This window comes from Siphateles boraxobius, unplaced genomic scaffold (assembly GCF_051911475.1).
Source record: "Siphateles boraxobius isolate OS27281-9 unplaced genomic scaffold, OSU_SipBor_1 29, whole genome shotgun sequence".
NCBI lineage: Eukaryota > Metazoa > Chordata > Actinopteri > Cypriniformes > Leuciscidae > Siphateles > Siphateles boraxobius.
The window spans coordinates 12,091,717-12,114,237 of record NW_027508908.1 but is presented as its reverse complement, the minus strand read 5'-3'; the positions used below and the strand labels follow the sequence as shown (position 1 = coordinate 12,114,237).

General features: G+C 42.2%; 1 protein-coding gene across 8 annotated transcripts in view; it reads left to right on the top strand.

Annotated features, from left to right (window-relative positions):
• Nucleotides 1–22,521, top strand: part of tenm3 (teneurin transmembrane protein 3) — a 321,921-nt gene that overhangs the window by 195,927 nt on the left and 103,473 nt on the right. For all 8 annotated transcript variants that reach the window (XM_077246625.1, XM_077246624.1, XM_077246623.1 and 5 more), the window contains 2 exons: nucleotides 3,375–3,497; nucleotides 21,484–21,689. In XM_077246625.1, the coding sequence (XP_077102740.1) occupies nucleotides 3,375–3,497; nucleotides 21,484–21,689 (329 nt within the window). The remainder of the gene's footprint in view (nucleotides 1–3,374; nucleotides 3,498–21,483; nucleotides 21,690–22,521) is intronic.

Below are 22,521 nucleotides of genomic sequence, written 5' to 3'. Positions count from 1 at the left end.
AACTGTTTTAGCACTCGTGAGACAACCGAGGGAAAGGAGATGAGGGAAAAAAACTTAACAGCCAATTTACTTTTTTTTCAGCTGTGAGAACTAGACGCTTTTTTATTTTGCACTTGGCACATTTGTATTCTAATAGCCTGGATGTGTTCCATACACACATGCATGAAAGTTCCCGAACGCCCCATGGCTCTTTGATCTGCGCGTGCCCATCCTATATCCCTATTTTTAATGTTATTTATTCATCTACACTAGTTTCAATTTCAGACATTTCAGCAACAAGTGAATCCAATTGACCATCAAGAAACGGTTTCATTAACAATAAGAATCCGGTACAGAGGTGAGAGACTTTGCACATCCACATTTATTCCTCGTTTATGATTCGGAAAGTTAATGGAGCACCCTGCTCAAACGTGTGTGCGAGCGGCTTGTTCAGATCAGCAGGGGGTGGCCATCTTTCTGCCGGAGAAGTCAATACCGCCCACTCTCCCATAAACCCCTGCTTCGGCTCAGGTCAGAGTGCTGGACATCGGCTGCTCCATGAATGGGCAGACTCAGCGGGGATCTAATTTAATGAGAGAGAAAGAGTGAGAGAGAACCAGATAGAAAGTTATAAAGATAGTTTGGAGAATGAGCTTAAGGAATTTCATACGCCAATTACTGATCAAATACTTTAATGTAACTGAGTCGCACATCAACTCTTCTATACTCTCTCCATGTCTTTATCTGCCTCATTACTGGTCCAATGTCATTGGAGCACTTTTGTTGTATAATGTTTCGAAAAGCTGGAGAGCTGCATCTACACATACAGTATCAGGAATACTAGCAAAATCAAACAGTCACAGATAACAAGCACACATAAAAAACTTTAACCACACAAGTACACAGACACAAATACACTAGCACAGAGAGGAGTATGATTTATGTGGGGAGGTTGTGTGTGTGCTCTGGGGGCATAAAGAGACCCAGTGGGGGTTGTTGGCAGGTCTAAATTACCTTTATTAGAGCCAACGTCTGCAGCTAGCACTTCTGTTACTCAGAGAGAGGATCAGCCTGTCCCCTCAGAGCAGCCCACCTCAGCACAGCTACCACACACACATACATACAGGGACCCATAAACAGGATCTCCTCTGAGATTCTCATACAAAAACAACTAATGATATAACAAATCACAGGGACATTACAATTACCACTAGATTAAAGCTGTAAGTAGCGTAATAGTTATAGGAATTGTTCAGCCAAAAATGAAACTTTTTTTGGCTGATGTTTTTTTGGACTCATGTTGTTTCAAACTTGTATGGTTTATTTTTGCCATACAAAGAACAAAGACGACAGCTCCAAATAGGACAAAATAAGTGTCATAGAAGTATGTTATCATACTTGTTATATTCTAAGTCTCCTGAAGCTGTACTGCTGTTTTGTGTAAGAAACAGACTGATATTAAGTCACTTATAATCTTGTCCTCTGCTACAGTATACTGTAGTTCTCAAATATCATTCATGCATAGACAAATCTGTGGATGAGACGAAACGTGTGGTTTCTAGTGTTTTTCTAACAAAAAGATCTTAAAAAACTTTAATAATATTGCACACAAGTTGTGTTGTTGTTGTTGTTGTTGTTGTTGTTGTTGTTGTTGTTGTTGTTTTTTACCCTAACATCTCAATGTAAATATTGGTCATGTTTGCATTGTAAAATGAGTAGAATTCTTCAAAACATCTCTCACATAAATGTTGATTATGACAAAATCTTCATTTTGGGGTGAACTATCTCTTTAAGGTTCTGGGATTCCAATGTAAATATTAAAGGTTTGATCCTTGGTAGGGTTGAGATTAAAGTGGAGAAAGCTTCCACAAATTGCTGCAGTGTTTTTCTCAGTGTCTGCAAAATGAATATCCTACCCAATGCTCAATCACTAGTATGTTTGAGTAGTATTTTTTTTCAACCCCTTGACATTTCGCTGTACTTCCTCTCATTTTACAGCCAACTAGTTCCCCATATAAGAATCAGGCCTCATGCTGGCTTAGTTTCTACAGCATCTTACAGATTGAACACTATCCTGTATGACCTTTCCTGGCATGTGATTTAGAGGCATCACCAGGGAAACAAAACATGCTCAAATGGGTGCTGATTCACCCAGGTCGTCATGCTACCCACAGGGAACTGTTGCGGAATTCATAGGAGAACGTTTGGCAAACCCACATTGAACTATAACCAGATTGTGTTTCCAGCCACACCTGCACTGAACCTTGTTTCAGAGGTACAGGGCCAGTGTGATTTTCGAATCCTTGAATCCCAAATTGCACAAGTTTACTGAACCCTTCTTTCCCCAGCATTTTCCGCCAAATAATAGACTGGCTTGGTAAGAACATTCAGACATTTCAGGGACAAGTGAAAGCAGCTGTCTAAACATATTAGCCTACTCCACAGCGCAGCCCCACACTCTTTGCAGTCACTAATACTAAATTCATCAGCTAAGGCAAATATCTATCTTAGAGCTTTTTAACTGAAAACCCTGAGCTTTGATGAAGGAATTGGTGTTGTCACCTGACATGGCAATGACTCTTTAAAGAGTTGCTTTAAACCAGGCATAATATAGAGGCATAATTACAAATTGCCTTGTGTCTGTATACACGTCAAAGAAAGAGATGTTGTTACGAGGGGCAAGGGGCATTAATGCTTTTGACAATGAGGGCACATTAATTTTGTGACATTAAAAAAATGATGTGCTTGGATAAATAATTTATAATAAATACTGCATTATAAGAAACATAAGAATTGCCCATTTTGATTCCATGGTGATTACTAACGGTATTTACACAAGTATCACTATTACTATTGCTGATATTTTAAGTATTAATCTTTAGCATGTAAGTTTGTGCTGCAAATCCTGTGACTTGATCGGGAAAGATGTGGTGTTAATTTTTAAGTGATCAAACCAACAATTATCCTGATGGACATTAAAGATCATATAGACGTTAAAGGAAGGTCCCAAGTCATATCCAGTAAACAGAAAGTCATAGAAATTTGGGGGTAAAGTTGATTTGGGCCAGTATGTAACCATCTAGAAACCCCTTTGAAAACCATATCAACATACCCTAGTAACCCTATAGCAACTGACCCTGGCAACCATCCATAACAATCAAATTGGCAGTTTGGCATGGGAAATTTTTGTTTTATACTGATTATATTACAGTGTTTTTACCCTTTCAACAATCCATTGCATCCTGTTCCTTTATCCTTAAGTGATAATGTATCTCTCTTTTGTCTGTCTCTCTCTCTCTCTCTCTCTCTCTCTCTCTCTCTCTCTCTCTCTCTCTCTCTCTCTCTCTCTCTCTCTCTCTCTCTCTCTCTCTCTCTCTCTCTCTCTCTCTCCACAGCCATGCATCTCTTTGGATTGAATTGGCAGCTGCAGGAGACTGAGGGCTATGCTTTTGAGAATGGCCAGGTCAAATCTGATGCCACGGCAACCAACGCAGTTACTGCACTGTCTACTGAGAACAGTAAGGGTCAGACACACACGTACCCACTCACGCACAGATGCATAATATGGCACAGGCACAATCTGTTCAAGCCCCTTCTCTAGCACAAAACACATTTGCATTTAGTAAACAGGCTGGAGAACACACTCAGTAATAGGCTAGAGAAAATTACCAAACAGACTCACTCCTACACAACTACACCTCTAGGACCCTCCGCCATGAAGACCCACACTCCCTTAAATAAACATAACTCAAGCTAAACAAACACCCCCACATACTTCCACCAATCTCCCCCTTCCAAAAAAAAAAAAAAAAGTCACAAACACTCCCACACAAATGGAAATCACTCACTCCAAAACCATTTTCTTTGCACCGTGCCATCATTACTGGCACTCGGATGTGCGTATTAGTGATCTGGGATAAGTATAAACCTCTTTGTGTTTGTGAGAGCAACAGGCTTACATTCCTCAGCATTAGACACTAGTCTTACAGTATCAGGGCGGCTGCTTTGATGTGTCGACTGTCACGGCGGATGCAGACACGTCTGGTAACAGTCTGGGAATCAGGATGAGGAGCCAAAAAACATATTTAGTTGACAATATTGAGTTCAAAGAAGACAGTGTTTTAATGGGAGGATATGAGAGGGGTCTGTGTGTGCAGAATGCACAATAAATGGGTTCTTGAGATTGTCTGAGCCATTCAGACCATGAATTCAAGTAGTGAGGATTGTGAGATACCCTGACATTTTACCCAGAATCTCTCTTTCTCTCTTCCTGTGTGCTCTCGAAAGTAGGATTTAATCTGTCACTAATATTAGCTTCCCCAAAAACCTACTGGGCAGTGAAATTCAGTGCTCAGAAACACACAAAGGCTGTTTGACAGTGGTAAGTACAGATACATTCATGCTTAGTTTGGTTATAAATGTAACTACCAAGTGAATTAAACTTTCAGCATTCAAACCTGCATTTTAGGGGTGAGTTCAGGAAACCTGTACTGTTAAAGTAACCCCATCGCACTAATATTAGTATCACTGTAAAAGTGAATTTATTACAGAGTATTTTTGTATCGTTTTCCAATAAAAATATCAAAACATTCTTAAAAAACGCAATGAAATGGAGGCAGTGACAGATCCTTTCTTCCAAATTGTGACGTATAATCAAGTAAAACAGAAAGAAAAAATGGATACATCACCAGAGAGAAGTCTGACATTTTGATTCAAAATTACAAGATCAAAACTTCAGAAAGAAAGAAAGACCACTTTCAATCAAGTTATATTTACTTATGAAGCAAGATATGATATTAACTTTTGTTTTCTGATAAATGTATCAAAATTAAGTGAGTTTATGCTTTAAACAAGAAAAAATATCTGCATATAGGGTAAGAAAAACTTTTTGATTAACTTCTTATCTTAACTTCTTATCTTAATTAACATAATTTGACTTCTCAAATGTTTCATGTTGTACAGTGCAGTGTGCAGCATGGATGTTGTGTGTGTGTGTGTGTGTGTGTGGGGGGGGGGGGGGGTAGGATTTGCGATCCAGTCACACTCTTTCCTCCTGATCTGTTCCTATCAGTTTTGTGGTCTAGTCTGTTTTCTACAATTGTCTGTTAATTAGGATTTCACAGATGAACTCACACCTCGACTTGTTTATTAAATAACACCTTGTCAATTGTGATAATTGTGACGGTGTTATGTAAGTCAACATATTTGATATTTACTGTCACCATGTTTACCTGCATGAGGATAGAATAGGGGTTGACTTCTGTTATGCATTCATAAAGATAGTATTCAGTTCCCTACTATAAGCTGTAGGGTTTCCTGAACAACTGTTGTGATAAAATGGTGTGATACGGCCGTGAAATATGGCAATCTCTCCAAAATACTGGCTATGTGAATGTAGCCACTGATAGTACATGCATCACACAAAGGAAAGTGCCTTCCTACCAAATACATTCACTAACACATGCCTGACAGAGTTTATTAAGTTTTTCTTAGTCTGCCTGCATTAAAATTCACAAGGCAAGTCACTTCTATGTCAGTTACTAAACGGTCAACTTCACATTGATTCTTTTTGTAGCATGGACATAATCTGTTATTTAAATTATATACAGAAAGCTATCAAAGAACTCTTCCTCTAAAATCTCTGGAGCTATCATTCAGACACCGCGAGTTTATCAGTGACTGAGTTCTGGACTTTCACCAAAACTCTACACTACACAATGAATCCCTTATTTACATGGTGTCTGCACCAGGCGCGGATTAATGCACAGGCTTACATAGGCTGCAGCCTAGGGGCCCCACGTGTTCAAGGGGCCTCGGATTGGCCAGACATTTTTTTTTTTTTTTTACTTAAGCGCGAACCAGGCACGGCACGGCGCCGGGATTCCAGTTTGGATGGGCCAGACGCCCAGACCAATTGTGAACGTTAAATTAAAAACGTTATCTAATCACTGTTTAACCTAATAAAAAATACTGACTAATATACTGTTAAATTATCTGTGACTATACATAATATAGATTTTAATAGCTTGATGCTCTTTAAAAAGGTTGTAAAAAGGTTTCGGTGCATAGGACAGACCTATCCGCGATCGCTCTCCGTGGACGTGAATTGGTTATCCTATCAGCTGCTGCTGGTCAAATCATGTCAATCATTTTCATTCACGTCACTGCTATTGCTGGACGGCATAGTGGCAGAATGGCTGAAAGAAAGCATGAAAGTGGAGCACAAAAACGTAAATTACTAAAGTTAAGAGAACAACGGGACCAAGATATATTGAAAAAAAAATCCTGAATTGACTAGATATTTCAAAGCTGCTGAATCTTCATCCAGTCGAAGACAAGATCCACCGCAGACTGCCGGAACGGAGCTAGCTGAAACGCCTGCAGCTAGCTCATCATGTTTTCAGTAATATTTCAGGGAATTTGGGGAGTTATTCCACAATGCAGTGTTTCCTCTATGTTTATTTTATTGTGGCGGTGCGCAATGGCAAAATTTCTTCCGCCTCGCTTTTTATTTTTGTCAAAATGTTCGCTTTCCTCCGAGTCGACTATTAAACGAACAGCTCGCGGGACGATTCGGGTGCTAGGCGTCTTCAGGGCTATCATTCACTCGCGAGGCAGAGGCGCTGGCGCCCTCCTAGTAACGGCGATTCGGGTTCGTGCTTAAAAACGTCACTGCGTCCGCGGGAGATGGCTTTAAAAAACGCAGAAACCAACATCAAGTAATAAATAACTATGGCTAACATTACAAGAAACATCAAGGCTCGAAATTAACATCAATGCTCGAAATCAAAGCCATTTTGGTCGCATATGCTCCCGAAATATAATCTGTGCGAGTCAGTGCGACCTAAAAATATATTTGGGCGCTGACTACTACGCGAAATTTAAAAGGCTGATTTGACGTTTACTTGACTGACAGGACAGCTGTTTCTGTGGTTGCCTAGCAACATAAAAAACGCAGCGCACTGCTCGTTCTGTGTTATCGAACCTGAACAACGCGTGTGATCGTCTCCATAAGAAGATGAAACGAACGCTGACAGATTTCTTTTTTTAAGCCGTCACCTAAAGAGGTGGAACACGCCAATGCCGATGGTGAGAATTTTTTATTTTTTTATTATTAATATTAATACATAGCTTATTTAGTTTTATATAGCAATGATTAATATCATCAACTGCTGGCTAAACTATCCATCATCTGCTGGAACATTTATGGATGTACAAGACCAAAACAAACCAATTATGTGGCTATTTAATATGCACGCGAATGACGCAATCTTTATTTTCACCACTTCATTCTTGATGATGATGCTGGTTGTATTCTGGTTTATTCTGGCCCTCATGACTTCTGAGTCTGACCTAACTAGGTATAAATTAAGTACATTTGCACAATGATATGCTATTAGGCCTAGACCTAATTTGTTAGGTCAAGTGCAAGACAGCAACAGCAAGTGATGAGAGTTGAAATGTGAAGGTATTTTGTTGCTTTGATGTTTATAGTTACATTTGTTTTGGGGCTGTGGTGGCAGATAATAATATCTGATATTTGTGGTTTGTTTGTAATATTCAATTTTTCATTTTACCTATGTGGTGTGTTACCTATCTTACTGTTGTGGTCCACCACTTGAAGGAATGTAAAGAAAACACTGTAGTGTTAGCTGTCTCAATGTGTGTGTATGCCAGTTCACCGTAGTTGTGTATGGACCATATATGGCACTAAATACATTTTTAGTGGGGGGCTCACACAAAGAGCAGCCTAGGGGCCCCTGACAACCTTAATCCGCCCCTGGTCTGCACTGTTAGTTATGATGAAAGCATTCGTGAGAGTGCAGAAATCGATTTGCAATGACGAGATCACTGCATTCATGCGCTTAACAGACATGTCTGTCATCGGCTACATGCTCATCACTGCAACCTTTCCTGCTACAGGAGTAGATCTGAATATAATGCAATAATCAACACTTTTCACGGTTAGTTAATCTCGACACCTGTAATAGTAAGAAATGTAGTAAAAGGTTGGAAAACCTTCCAAAAGTGTTCAAATCACAGAGCAAAAGTAAGGGCCCGAAAATGGCCTTTTATTTCTAAATTATTTTTTTATGTAAAAATTATAAGTGAACCTCAGGAAACATAAAATATATATATTTCTTAGTTCAGTTCATGACCCTTTTAAAATGCAAGAGATAGCTTTTAGGCCTCGTTCACACTTGCAGGGGCACTGCAAGGCCGTTCACATTTCAAATTAAATGCGACCTTTTGTGATCTCCTGCGTGAACGTGAACTTGAAATGACCCAGAAGTGACCCGCATGCACAGAAGAGTACTCAACGGTCAACAATGTCACTTGCTGTTTGTGGAAGTAGCTAAACATGGCCTGAATATAGCTGCCCCCCCAAATATTAATTAAATCAGAAACCTCGCTTCCCTTCCATTGACTGGTCTCAGCATTGTCCGCCATAGTTGTTGTTTATCTTCTCATTCCCGCCTACTACAACGCAAAATTATGACGTTTGTCGCATATCAATGACGTGCGGGTCGGATACATGTGACCTGGCCGTTCAGATTGAAGTCGCATTTCGCATGAAGTCGCAAGAATTTGGTCGTTTCAGCCTGCAGTGTGAACGTAGCCTTAGTTTGTTTGCACATCGTTTGGAGCTTATGATTGAAAGCATATGCTAAATAACACATACAATAAGAAATAAATAACCTCACAGAAATAGGAGCTATCATTTTCTCCCACCCACAGACAGGTGTATTCCCACAAGGTCTCCCTCACTTAAGTACTAATTCAAGCACTCACACGCTCACAGAGGGACACACACTCATGCTGTGAAGATGGAAGGCCATATGTTTGAAGGCCATTAATGATGATGCTCCTTACAGTAATATGTTTGTTCTTGAGGTGACGGAAGTGTCCAAACTGGCAGTGATGTAGTATTAGATCAGGACATTTCTGCATCAGTTATAGGACATTTTCATTCTTTACAGTGTCTATTTGCCATCAGCAGAGTAAAGAAATTGGATGTCCTTTAAACAATTGCTCATGAATTGCAGGTAAATTGATTGTGATGTAGCTATATAGGCATCAGTGACTGTTTAGTTGCACAGCAAAGGATAAGTCATTCATCTCCCCTTTAGCAGCAGTGACACAATCAGGTTAAGTTTATTTAAGCAGAATTCGCATTAAGTATAGCCGTCTTTCGTTTCCTAGCTCGAGCCCTGACCTCCCTTTTTCTCTTTCTCACTGAAAGACATATAAATTTGAATGCCATTGGTTGCAGAGGAATGTAAATGTGTTAACAGGGCAGGAGAATTTGCTACGGCATAAGCTTCCACCGATGGGTCTTTGGTCTGCTGTGAGGGCCAAACAAGATGAGGGTGGTCCTTTAGAAGAGCAGCTAGTTAATGAAGCCATCAGCAATGTGTACAATCACACAGCTTACTCTCAATCAATACAGACAGCAGCTAACACCCCCGCCCCCTTGATTTAACCTTGGTGTGTGTGTGTGTGTGTGTGTGTGTGTGTGTGTGTGTGTGTGTGTGTGTGTGTGTGTGTGTGTGTGTGTGTGTGTGTGTGTGTGTGTGTGTGTGTGTGTGTGTGTGTGTGTGTGTGTGTGTGTGTGTGTGTCCACCAACATCACCACTGCCGCTGTCTGGGAAGGACATGTCACACATACACATAGGCAGCATGGCAAAAACTGCAGTCTTGCGATTTCTGTCAACATAACCTTGCACCTGTATCCTTGTTGTTTCTTCACATTTGCATCTATTCTTCTTCAAGACCCCATGAAATAAGCATTAGATAGAGTTTTGGCTTTTAGTCCATGTTGTGTAGTCACATAAACTTATAGAAGCTGACAAAATAACAAATATACACACTTTATTTATAGTATACTGTACCATTAAAACGTTTAGTTTACCTTTTAATACAGTAAAACAGTAATATTGTGAAATAGTATTACAATTTAAAACAACTGCTTTCTATTTTAAAATATTTTAAAATGTTATTTATTTATGTGATCTGAATGTATGGGCACACGATCCTTCAGAAATCATTCTAATATGCTTGAAGCCCAATTAACCTTTTTTTTTTTTACCATATTCAATGTTGAAAACAGTAGTACTGCTTAATATTTTTGTGGAAACCATGATACATATTTTTTGAGTGTTCAAAAAATGTTCAAAAGAACAGTATTTGTGATGCCATCTGGGAAAACCCACCACATGGTGATTTTTGTTTAACTCATTACAGGTTCTGATACATATTAAAGCTGGTTTCAAGCCCTTTCCAAATCTGTTTTTATTTCTTTCATTGTTTTTGAATAACAAAATGTATGGTTATCTGAAGTCGGCTGATCACTATGATTTTCAGGAACGGAATTGAGAAAAACAGGTTTAATTAACTGTCACGTCCTGCTATCTCTTTTTTATTGCCTTTATTTTAAATCATTTATATTAGTAATCATCATAGATAAGGTATTATTCGAAAGCTTACGAACTCAAAATTAATCCTCTGAAAAGGTTTTGAAATTGGACGAGTTTTGAGGGATTGAGAGATCTTTTAAGTGAGCAGCTACTTCAGACTCCGTTGTTCCCTTGTGCTCCGCTCCGTATCTCACGATAACGTTGGATACATTTTTTTTTTTTTTTAAACCTTGCGTGCCGTTGTAGTTTACACAGGACTGGCGGGAAATGCGCATTGGTGAACTGTCTTTGTAGTGTTAACTTTTTTTTTTTTTTGCTTTTAACCGTACGTTTTTTTTTTTTTTTACGTTTAAACCGTTTTAAGTTTAAACGTAATTTTTGAACGCTAGTGTATTCTCTTTGAAAACTGACCAAAAATATTGATAACTCATCATAACACAGATTTAGTCCAGTCGGAAACAAAAATGAGAATGTTCCTAAAACGTTGCTCATCAAGCCATGTCATGAAGTCTTTAATGTAAGCTAATTAAGCAATGTGACACAAGAAAGACAGCACAATTGCGAACATAATATGGATTTTCCTCTAAAAATAAAAAATCACTTCTTATCCAATCAAGTGAACCAGAACTAACTGCTGTATAATTATAAACAGAGTAATTATGACGCCTGTCTGTAAATGCCTTATAGAATTTTCTTTTATTAAGACATTATTTAGTTCTTTAATGAACCATTTATCCTCACAAGAATGTCCCCGCAAGCTTGTTTTGTCAAATTTTACTGTTTTTCTAGTGAGATTTTCAGACATTTCATGCCCACAAGGATTGAAAACCTGCCCACACACACAGATACATGAATAGTCCCAGCAAATCCATACAGATTCATATTCTTACTGACAGACTGAGCATACATCACACACAGCAAAGTTTGACTTACATACCTGCTGTAGACCCTTTGAAATATGTACACACACTCACTCATTTGTCTGTCTCCTCTTCTCAGTGAAGAAAGAGTGAGTAATAACCGACTGCTGTTGTCATCTGCAGTTCACCTTTCTTTGAGAGACAGCTGACCTAAAAGCACTCACTTCATAAAAGAGCTTCAAGTGCTCTGTGTACCTCTGTGTGTGTGTGTGTGTGTGTGTGTGTGTGTGTGTGTGTGTGTGTGTGTGTGTGTGTGTGTGTGTGTGTGTGTGTGTGTGTGTGTGTGTGTGTGTGTGTGTGTGTGTGCGTGTGTGTGTGTGTGTTTGTTTCAAAGCAGGGACAATAGCCTCAGTGCAGTATCTCCTAAATGACAGGATGTGCTTTAGATTATCTGCCTCACTTCAGAGGTACGTGTGTTTGTATTCAACTAGGGCTGTAGGGAATGACATTAGCATATGAACACTTGCTGTTTTTTTAGAGATTGATTTCCATAAACAGTGAGAAATTAAAGTAGACCAGCCGTTTTAATTTTCAGAAAATAATTCACTGTTTCTTGCACTCACTCTGTATTCAAACACACACCCTTAAGACTTCCACTATCCTCACACAGATATATGAAAGCTGTAGTCTTACTCATAAAACGTCCTCGGGTTACGACTGTAACCCTTGTTCCCTGAGAAAGGGAACGAGGACTGCGTCGATTGACACTTTTGGGGAACGCCCCTCAGCGTAGCGGCTCTGAAGTAGGAATGAAACTAAGCCAATCTCTGATTGGTGTTGCGTCATGACGTAATGTGTGACGGCATACAAGCGGAAGCTATAAAGGACGCCGGCACACATGAGATGTCAGCTTCTGTGATGAAGCAAGCGCTCCCAGGCAGGGGAAGGCGTGGCGAAGGGACGCAGTCCTCGTTCCCTTTCTCAGGGAACAAGGGTTACAGTCGTAACCCGAGGACGTTCCCTTTCGAGGGAACTCGGACTGCGTCGATTGACACTTTGGGGGAACGAGTACCCACTATGCCACAAGGCGCCCTGCCTGTCCTAGTGTGAAGCTGCTCACAGGCACATATAGGACGAGAGCACGAGACTGCCAGGTGTTGACGGAATGTCCAGGCTATAGAACCTAATAAAGGTATGAGGGGTGGCCCATCCAGCTGCATCGCAGACTTCCTGGATCGGGGCCCCCGCGAGAAGGGCTCTAGAGGACGCCATGCCTCTGGTTGAATGAGCCCTCACGGCCAAAGGTGAAGGCAAACTGCGCACCTGGTAGGCCAAAGAAATAGCATGGACAATCCAGTTGCTGAGGGTCTGTTTGGAGGCGGGAAGACCCTTCTTGGGCGACCCGAAACACACCAGCAACTGGTCCGACTTCCGCCATGAAGAGGACCTCTGAATATAGACTTTTAGAGCTCTGACAGGACAGAGCAGATGAAGTCTCTCCTCATGCGCCGTCACGTGAGGTGGAGGATGAAAAGCCTGCAGAACCGTAGGCCGTGCCGAATTGGATGGCACCTTAGGCAAATAGCCCGGCCTGGGATGTAGGATGGCTTTAATGTCGCCTGGAGCAAACTCCAGGCACCCGTTAGATATAGAGAGTGCCTGGAGATCTCCTACCCTCCTCTGAGAAGTAATGGCCAACAGAAAAACCACCTTCAGGGAAAGGTTCTTGGTCTCAGCCGACTCCAATGGTTCGAAGGGGGCCTCGGCCAGCCCTTCGAGAACCACTGCCAGGTCCCATGTGGGAACCCTGGAACGAGCTGCAGGTCTCATCCTCCAGGCCCCACGGAGGAAACGTACGACCAACTGCTGTCTCCCAAGAGGTGCATCACCCAGTGGAGCGTGGAAAGCCGCAATGGCAGCCACGTACACCTTGAGTGTGGACGGGGTAAGACCAGCTAAAAAACGATCTTGGAGGAACTCCAGAAATGAAGCCACTGGGCAGTTAACTGGACCCACCTCACGCTCTCTACACCAGTTGGTAAAGACATTCCACTTTAAGCTATAATTTCCTCGTGGAGGGAGCTCTGGAGCTGAGTATGGTCTCCACTACTCCAGCTGATAGGCCGGCCTCTAGACACTGTGCCCCCTCTGGGGCCAGACTCACAGTTTCCATAACTCGGGCCGAGGGTGAAACATTGAGCCCTCTGCCTGTGACAGCAGGTCCCTCCTGAGGGGAATCTCCCACGGAGGGCCGTCTAGGAGCGATACAATGTCTGAGAACCATACTCGGGCCGGCCTCAACGGGGCTACCAGCAGTAGACTGATCCCGTTGCGACGGACCCTCTCTAGAACTCCCGGGAGCAGAGCGATCGGGGGAAATGCATACAGACGCAGCCTCGGCCACGTCTGCACCATGGCATCCAACCCCAGCGGGCTGGATGAGTGAGGGAAAACCACAGTGGACAGTGGGTCGTCTCTCGAGACGCGAATAGGTCCACTTCCACTGGGCCGAACCTCTGAGATATTGGAGTCTCCATTCCCCTGGCCTCAGCCCCTGTCTCGACAAGATGTCTGCTCCCTGATTTTGACTCGCGGGGATGTATGTTGCTCTTAGAGATAACAGCTTCCCCTGGGACCACAGGAGGATCTGATGCGCCAGTCTGCATAGAGGGCGAGACCTCAGACCCCCCTGATGGTTTATATAGGCCACAACCGACATATTATTTGACCTCAAGGACATGATGACCTTTGAGGTCCGGCAGGAAGCTACTCAGAGCTCGGAGCACTGCCAACAACTCCAGGCTGTTTATGTGCCAGGAGGAATGATTGTCCTGCCATAGGCCTGTCGTAAAGCGGCCGTCCATGACCGCGCCCCAGCCCGTGAGGGAGGCGTCTGTCGAAACGGTTTTCCGGCGACATGACGCTCCCAACACTGGACCTTGGGCAAGAAACCAAGCTTTCTTCCACATAGATAGGGAACGAAGGCATCTGCGCGTAACCCTGATCATGCGGAACGGGTCCCCCCTCGGGGAGAACCCCTTGGTTTTCAACCACCACTGGAGGGCCCTCATGTGCAGCAGGCCAAATGGAATAATGTTGGACGCTGCTGCCATGAGCCCCAACACTCTTTGAAAATGTTTCACAGTAATGGCTTGGCCTAGCTTTATCCTGGACACTGTGGCCAGAATGGACTCGATTCGTACAGGAGACAATCGTGCCCGCATCGTCACCGAGTACAACACCACTCCCAGGAACGTGGTTCTCTGGGCTGGTGTCAACACGCTTTTTTTCGTGTTGAGTCTCAACCCCAGGCTTTGAATGTGGGCGAGGACGACATCTCGATGCAGAAACGCCAGCTCTTGTCGTCGATATAATTGAGCACCCTGATGCCCTGGAGCCTCAGCGGTGCTAGAGCTGCATCCATTCATTTGGTAAATGTGCGTGGGGAGAGAGCTAGGCCGAACGGAAGAACCGATATTGGTACGCTTCGCCCCCGAAAGCGAACCTCAGGAACTTCCTGCGAGATGGAAGGATGGATATGTGGAAGTATGCGTCCTTTAGATCTATCGTGACTAACCCATCCTCGGACTGAATTTGACTCACGATGATGGGAATAGTGAGCATCTTGAACCTGAATCTCCTCAGAGAACGATTCAAGTGTCTGAGATCTATTATTGGACGCAACCCCCCATCCTTTTTGGGAACTATAAAGTTGCGGCTGTAAAACCCGGACTCCCTGTCCGGTGGAGGAATATGTTCTATAGCCTCCTTTACCAGCAGGGAGTTTACTTCCTGTTTCAAATACCCGACCCTGCACTGGGTCGACTGCAGTCCAGACCACCCCTTTGAACCTCAGTGGGCATAAACCGAACTGCAGCCTGTACCCCTTTTGAATGGTGCGCAGGGCCCAAGGCGAAATATTCGTGAGATTTTTCCATTTACATTACATTTACATTTATTCATTTAGCTGAAGCTTTTATCCAAAGCGACTTACAATTGCTATATTTCAGAGGTCGCACGCCTCTGGAGCAAGGGAGGCGTGCTCAGGTCTTGCTCAGGGACACATTGGTGTCTCACAGTGGATTCGAACCCGGGTCTCTCACACCAGAGGCATGTGTCTTATCCACTGCGCCATCACCACCCCCCTAATTTTCACCCCCCTAAATTTCGATGCATTTTCCTGAGGGGAGGCTCTTTCGGTTTCGTTCTCGACACCCTGAACCGGAGGACTGGCAGGGAATAATCGAAAACCGTTTCCGATGGGCGAACATGAGCACTGCCTGGCTGCAAGCCATTGGGGCGGACAAAGCAGCACGCATTCGCTGAAAACCGCTGTGTCCCGAAGCGCACTTGACGCTGGATACAAACATCGATTATCTGATGGCTCCGCGGAAGAGCAATACTCGCTCGTCCCTCCACGGGGGGGATAGCCCTGTTATTTTTGTCTCGTTTTCGATACCCTGAAGTGGAGGACCGGCAGGGAAGAATCGAAAAAGGATTTTAATTTCTTAAAATTAAATGCAGCCATAATTACCAGACAATACTGTTTTGTGTTAGGCTATACGGTCTCGTAATCCACACGCTGCCTCGGCAACGCGAGATTCGAGTCGTTCACAATATATTTGGCTTCCAACCCAAGAAGAAAGTCAACAGGTGCGAGGCATCCGAAACATCCGACAGCGCACGGATATACGCGTCGAGATATTTCTCAATGAACACAGCCAGCACCCTCGGGAGCGACTGTTCATGCCTCGCACACACACAGAGTCTTTATTGCAAAGTAGACACGTAATCTACGCATTGCCTCGGCAAACGCGAGATCCGAGCAACTAGATTCTGTATTGCAATGTAGACCTTTGACCTACGCACTGCCTCGACAAACGCGAGATCCAAGTCACAGAATCTTATTGCAGAGTAGACCTGTAATCAACGCGCTGCCTCGGCAAACGCGAGATCCAAGCCACTATAGATTCTATATTGCAACAGACCCATTTGCGAGCCCCATGAAGAGCGTTGCCGCGCCGCCACAGCAGACGCGGGTCCCGCACCACGGGGCTTGCGAGCCTGACCGTCCTCCTCCTTTTTTTTTCTTTTTTTTTAAATGGCCAGGCAGGAGCGCAGCACACGGATTGGAAGTTCTTCACAATCCTCGCAAGCAGCCCCCTCGAGAGCTGCCAGGGCGTGCTGCACTCCCAAACAATGTGTAGGCCTACACAAACGATGTGTGTCGCCACCCGTGATATAACGAGGGCAGGGAGGCACACACCGAGTGAAACTTGGGCTTGCCATTATATATATATATATAGTTGTAATGCTTTGTGACAGACAACACCAAATAAGACAGACAAGTCAAACAGAGAGTGCTTTGCTGAAGAACAAAAAGCTGACATCTCATGTGTGCCGGCGTCCTTTATAGCTTCCGCTTGTATGCCGTCACACATTACGTCATGACGCAACACCAATCAGAGATTGGCTTAGTTTCATTCATACTTCAGAGGCGCTACGCTGAGGGGCGTTCCCCCAAAGTGTCAATCGACGCAGTCCGAGTTCCCTCGAAAGGGAACTGAATTTTATCCCACTTTTTATCTCTCGTGCTTAGAAGTGGAACCTAACGTTCCATTTAGCATTGTTTCATGGGGCCTTATTTATGTGCTGCACCATTCTGAAACAAATCATCTGAGCGACTCTGTATTCAGTCCCACTGCAGCAACTAAGAGAGCCGAGCATGACACGCTCATAATGAATATACCACCACTTCGCCTAATGCACACCCAGACACACTTACAAAGGCTTCAGTGAATTAAAAACTGCTCAAGTGACTTTTCTGAAAGTCATAAAGACACACTAAATCTGCAACTGAATGCGTTTGGTACGAGGGAAGACACTTGGCAAAATCTCACATGGTGATGTTAATGTCTCTCAGGGCCCAACAGAAATGGTGAGAGAAACCGGGGTGATGACAATGAAAACATATGGATGGAGTGTTGAGAAGGGAGTGAATAATAGCTAATTAGCTATAAAGTGACAGAGGCAGAAACAAATGAATGAAAGAATTGATGTAGGGCAGAGAGAAGGGAGAGAAGTGATCTGTCACATTAAAGTGTCTTGATTTTCATGGGTTTAGCCTCCTGCTGTTGATACTTTCTCAATAGGATATAGATCAAGGTCAGAAATGTACTTACTTTGGGCAAAATATGTTTAAAATGTCCCCAAATTCGGGAAATTTGATTCTCGGGTTACGACTGTAACCCTCGTTCCCTGAGAAGGGAACGAGACGCTGCGTTGAGAATTGACACATTGGGGAACCTCATGAAACCTCTCGATGACCGTATTGACTGCGTCGCCGAAAAGGCCAGAAGACGAAATCGGGGCATCAAGGAGGAAGGCACTGTCCTTGTCCCCGATGCCTGACAGGAGCAGCCACAGGTGTCTCTCCGTAGCTACCAAAACTGCCATGGAGCGGCCATTAGCGCGGGCCGTCTCTTTGGTAGCACGGAGAGACAAGTCGACCGCTCGACACAGTTCCTGAATATCATCGAGGGCGACCTCCAAGCTGTCGTTTACCTCTTTGAGGAGGTCGGCCTGGTATGTAGATAAATCGAGCATGCAGTCCTCCTCACTTCTGTGCCACCTCTGCATTGCAAAGATGGATATTTTTGGTACTTATGACATTTGATTGGTGACATACCTGTAGTTTACTACTATTTTAATTGAATGTATTAATTAAATGTAAAAATTTCACGTAAAAGATTATGCATGCATTTCAGTTTTGAGAAAAGAAATGCTCTTAAAAAGGTACAAAATGCCCCTGGAAATCAATTTAAGAGGACAAATATATCCTCTTAATGGTGTAGTTAAATTCTGTAAATGATGTGCATTTTAGTAACTTTGTCTTAGGGAGTACTTGACAGCACTTGAAATAAGTACTTGGGAGTACTTGGTTGCATTTTTAATAAGACAAGTCAAGTTAAAAATAGTTATTTCAAAGACCCTGTCTCAAGACCTGCATCCGTTCCATTCGGCTGCGCTCTGTCTGTCCATTTGAAAGGAAGGGTGCGTCCTGTTGTATGTGTGCCTCTCCAGAATCTCGACTCTGTTGCTGCTGTGGACTGAAACTTACCCCATGTGTGTGCAGTGTTGGAGCAAATTGCAATCTAATGAATCGTACAGTAAGACACCGGCGAAAGTCACATAATACCCAATGAAAAAATAAAAAATGGGGCCCACTTTTTTGACATTGACAAAGTTTCTTTATGGTTGCATGACCATGACTGAGTAATTGAGCAAATGTTCAAATGCTGTCACAAACATCTTGTCATCTGTCACTGCAGCATGAAAACCACAATTCTCCTTTCTTTTAAAAACACTATTTCTAAATATTTTCTTTTTATAATTTCACATAGATATTTTCTATACTCCTACAGTTCATAATGACCAGAGGCTCTCCAGCCTTAAAAATGGCCCAAAAATAGCATATGATTAGTGTGATGTATTCTGAAGTCAAAAACTGTGTACAAGGAACAGACTAAAATGTAATAAACTTTTTTTTTTTATTCGATCATGAAATAACGTACTTTTGAAACAACAAATACTTTGTTGTTGTTGTTGTTGTTGAAATGTTAGGGGCCGTATACGTGCAGGGCAAACAAATTAAACAAACAGATTTTTGCTGTTTACAGAGCCAGAGACAAGTGTCATTTCTAAGGACATCCATTTCAGTGATATCTGTCAGATAGCAATTATATTTTATGCATGGTGTACAAAAAAGAATACGCTTACAGCAGCTTTGAATGTTATTTAGTGTCTTACAGAAACATGCACACAGATTTAAACAGTAAAGATCAAGACAGTTTGGCAAATCGCATGGCTAAGATGAGGAGAGAAGCTAAAGAAAGAGAAACAGAGAAAGAAGTAGAAGGCTTTAGGGAGTCTTTCCATCAAGCCAAAACAAACCTTCTACTTCTCTGTGATTCTCATGGGCAAATGCCAATTCAATATCCATGTCCAAAAAACACCCCAGGCATCCCTGGCACACACGGAAAGCAAATCCCTTTTCCACTGGCATTCTTTAAGTGCACCATCCCCTTCTTTTTATCCTGTGGACAATACTGGTGATCAGAGCTTCACAGATGGCTTCTCTCTCTTTGCTCTGTAGAGCATTTAGGGCCACAGGCGAGCTCACATTAAAACTAACAGTCAGCAAGTCCTCTCTAATTACTCTTTCATTCACTCCAATATGCTCTTTATGTAGCCGGCTGACTGCATTAGCAACACGTGTGCGGTTAATGCTCACGTGCTACGGAATTATGCAATAATAATTAATTCAATATTAATGGCAGCTGCTCTCCATTAGCTAGCATATGAGCATTGCCTATTCTACTTCTCCCATTACTGATCCATTCCGCACTGTTGCATTTGTAACATGTTGTGAGGGGTTGGAATATGCCGAAGCTTGTGTTTTGCTGAGTTCGTTGTGCGCTTGTGTGTGTAAATTCTAGACATTAGCTTTCCCGCTTGTTAAAGGAAGCGCTGCAAAGTCAAATTGCTTCACTTAGACTCTGCCTGTAATATTATTGCAGTTTAGCTACTCTTGTAAAACAGCAGCTCGACAATTACCATTGTGGCTGAGCTTTATGAACTAAACTAGATTAGATGTTTTAAATTTATTCTGAAATCTCCCTTTAAAATTAGGAAATAAACTTGCCTGCTGGCCAGAGATGCGTTTCTTATACAACTCACTGTTTACAACTACCAAAGTATGATTCATCATTGGAGATATTAACTAGCAAGTGACAAGTGTTTCCTAAAACCATAGTACTGTAAACATCAAATCGTTGAAAATTGTTGCTAACGACGGAACTTACAACCATAGTTGTCTAACAATGCTTTTGGGATATGCACCCTAGAGCTAGAGAGAGAAAAATAACAGTTTGAAGGATTATAATGGTGCAGAACAGTGTTTTCCTTTACTGTTGGCTGGATAATTCACTACAATGGTTATCTTGGGAGTGAGGGTCAGAAGGGGTTGGTTTGAAGATGCTAATTAACTGCTGTATGAAGTGATTTAACCATTTCTGATATCAGATTAATTTGTATACCTCATCAATATTAAGATGATTTAGCATTTCCAATGTATGTATTAATTATTATTATTCATATTATTGTATTATTAGTATTATTAGGGAAGGCCTACTTTTATTATTAAATTGATAGGCTATTATAATTAATTTGCCACGCAATAATTTTCCGCAGTAAATAATCACCGCATAACCAATGCGTAGTGAGGATAATAAAAGATTACATAGAAGCTTACTCCTCCTCATTGAAAATTGTCTAAAAATATTTAGGTCGATTACAATGAATTATAGGCCTATAATTAAAATTATTAACAGTCTATAGGCTAATATTTCCGAACACTGCAATAATTAGTCAAAACAGCTTTATTTCAAAAACAGTTTGTTTAACATATCAATTTCGCAACTCAAACTGGAGGTAAGCAACAGTAATTTGTAGCTAGTTTGATAGCTACAGAAATTGCTGCAGATGAAATGGTTAAACTTTTGTTTTCGCGCAGGCGCAGTGAGTGAAAAAACACTGAGTTTAGGGCAATCAGTCCCTAGCTCTGCTTCGACTTTGATATAGTCACAAGGAGGGACCACAATTTCTGACGTGCCAGAAATTCATCGGACCATTCGATTGCCTGTCGGGAGAGGTTAATCGTCTCCTGTTTCCCCCTGTATACTGCACGAACACTGCACGACAAACGACGCACTACAAAGCTGAAAATCGGCCCAACCCGAAAAAGGGTCGCACGAGTCAAAATTCGGCTCAAATTCACACAGTCTATTCCTGCTTTTAGAACACATAGATTGTTGCTTATTATTTTTATAGACCACTCTCTTGAATGTTATGTGAACAAGTTCCTGTATTGTTGGTTGTAGTTCCTACTGCTGGTTGCTCTAATGTTCTTTGTTTCCTGCCCTAGAAGTCAAAGAGCTTACATGATCATAAATTGAATATAAACAAATGCATTCAAGATGAACTACAGTATTATCAATTTATGAATCAAACTTCCCTGCGATGCCAAAAATTCTATGGTTCAACATGGTTTTCCACACAGTCATTTTCGAATTATATCCTTGTATGTGCAGAGGCAGATCATATAGAACAGGGAAATTGCTCACAGTTACGGTCAGCTTGTTTTCCATCTTGTTTTCTCTCTGTAGGAGTTTACTTTCAAGAGAATAACACCATAGACACAGGCGAGGTGGATGTGGGCCGTAGAGCAATGCAGGACGTCCCTCCAGGAACTTTTTGGCGTTCTCAGCTCTTCATTGACCAGCCACAGTCCCTGAAGTTCAACATCTCCGTTCAGAGAGGGGCCCTGGTGGGGGTCTATGGACGGAAAGGCCTGCCTCCCACACACACTCAGGTATCAAACTTTTGTTGTTGTTGTTCTTAAGATGAATGTTCCACTACTCAGCTGAGAAATGTATATATTGGTTTAAATGAGGGGTATTCAACCATTATAGAACGAGGGATTTCTCCATAACACTTTATTCATAATGTTCATTGAGAACAATAGCGTTTTACATTTTACAAAATGCTTACCAGGTCATTCAGATAGTTAATATTCATTGCATTAGTTAGAGATGTCATGCAACATTTTCAAGAAATTTCTACCTTATATATCTTCTTCACTGACCGCCTGCAGGATTTTCACTGAACCCTGAGTTTAGATGATCTCTGTGGGTGCCAAATGACATTTGAAAACAGCGCCATTGCATCTTTTTCAATGCCACTAATTCTGAATCAAGAGACATTGAGCAATCTTTTGTAGGATGCTGTTTTTCACATTGGTAATTTTGTAATTTCTGTTTCATAATTACTGTCATGTTTCTCAGGGTAAGAAATACCACGGCACCCGCTATTCCAATTACCGTCATCGTATTAGATGAGGCTCACAGATCTGTTACAATTGGCAGACAGCAAACTTTACTAAAAGGACCGCCACTTTTGTCAAACTTTCAAACCTGACCTTCAAAGCTACACAGTAAAGCTTGACAATTCCTATCCAATTTCCATCTGCCTCATCTCTGTAATTCAAACTTCAAGCAATTCATACTTCTATGTATGTTTTGCCCGCTTTGATTAGAAACTGAGCTTGGCCTTCGCAAGCAAACCAATTATTTTTCCTTGTCCCGGTTCTTTCTTTTTGCCAAGCAACAACAGTGCCTGAGCTTCTTCAAGGGTATATCAAAATA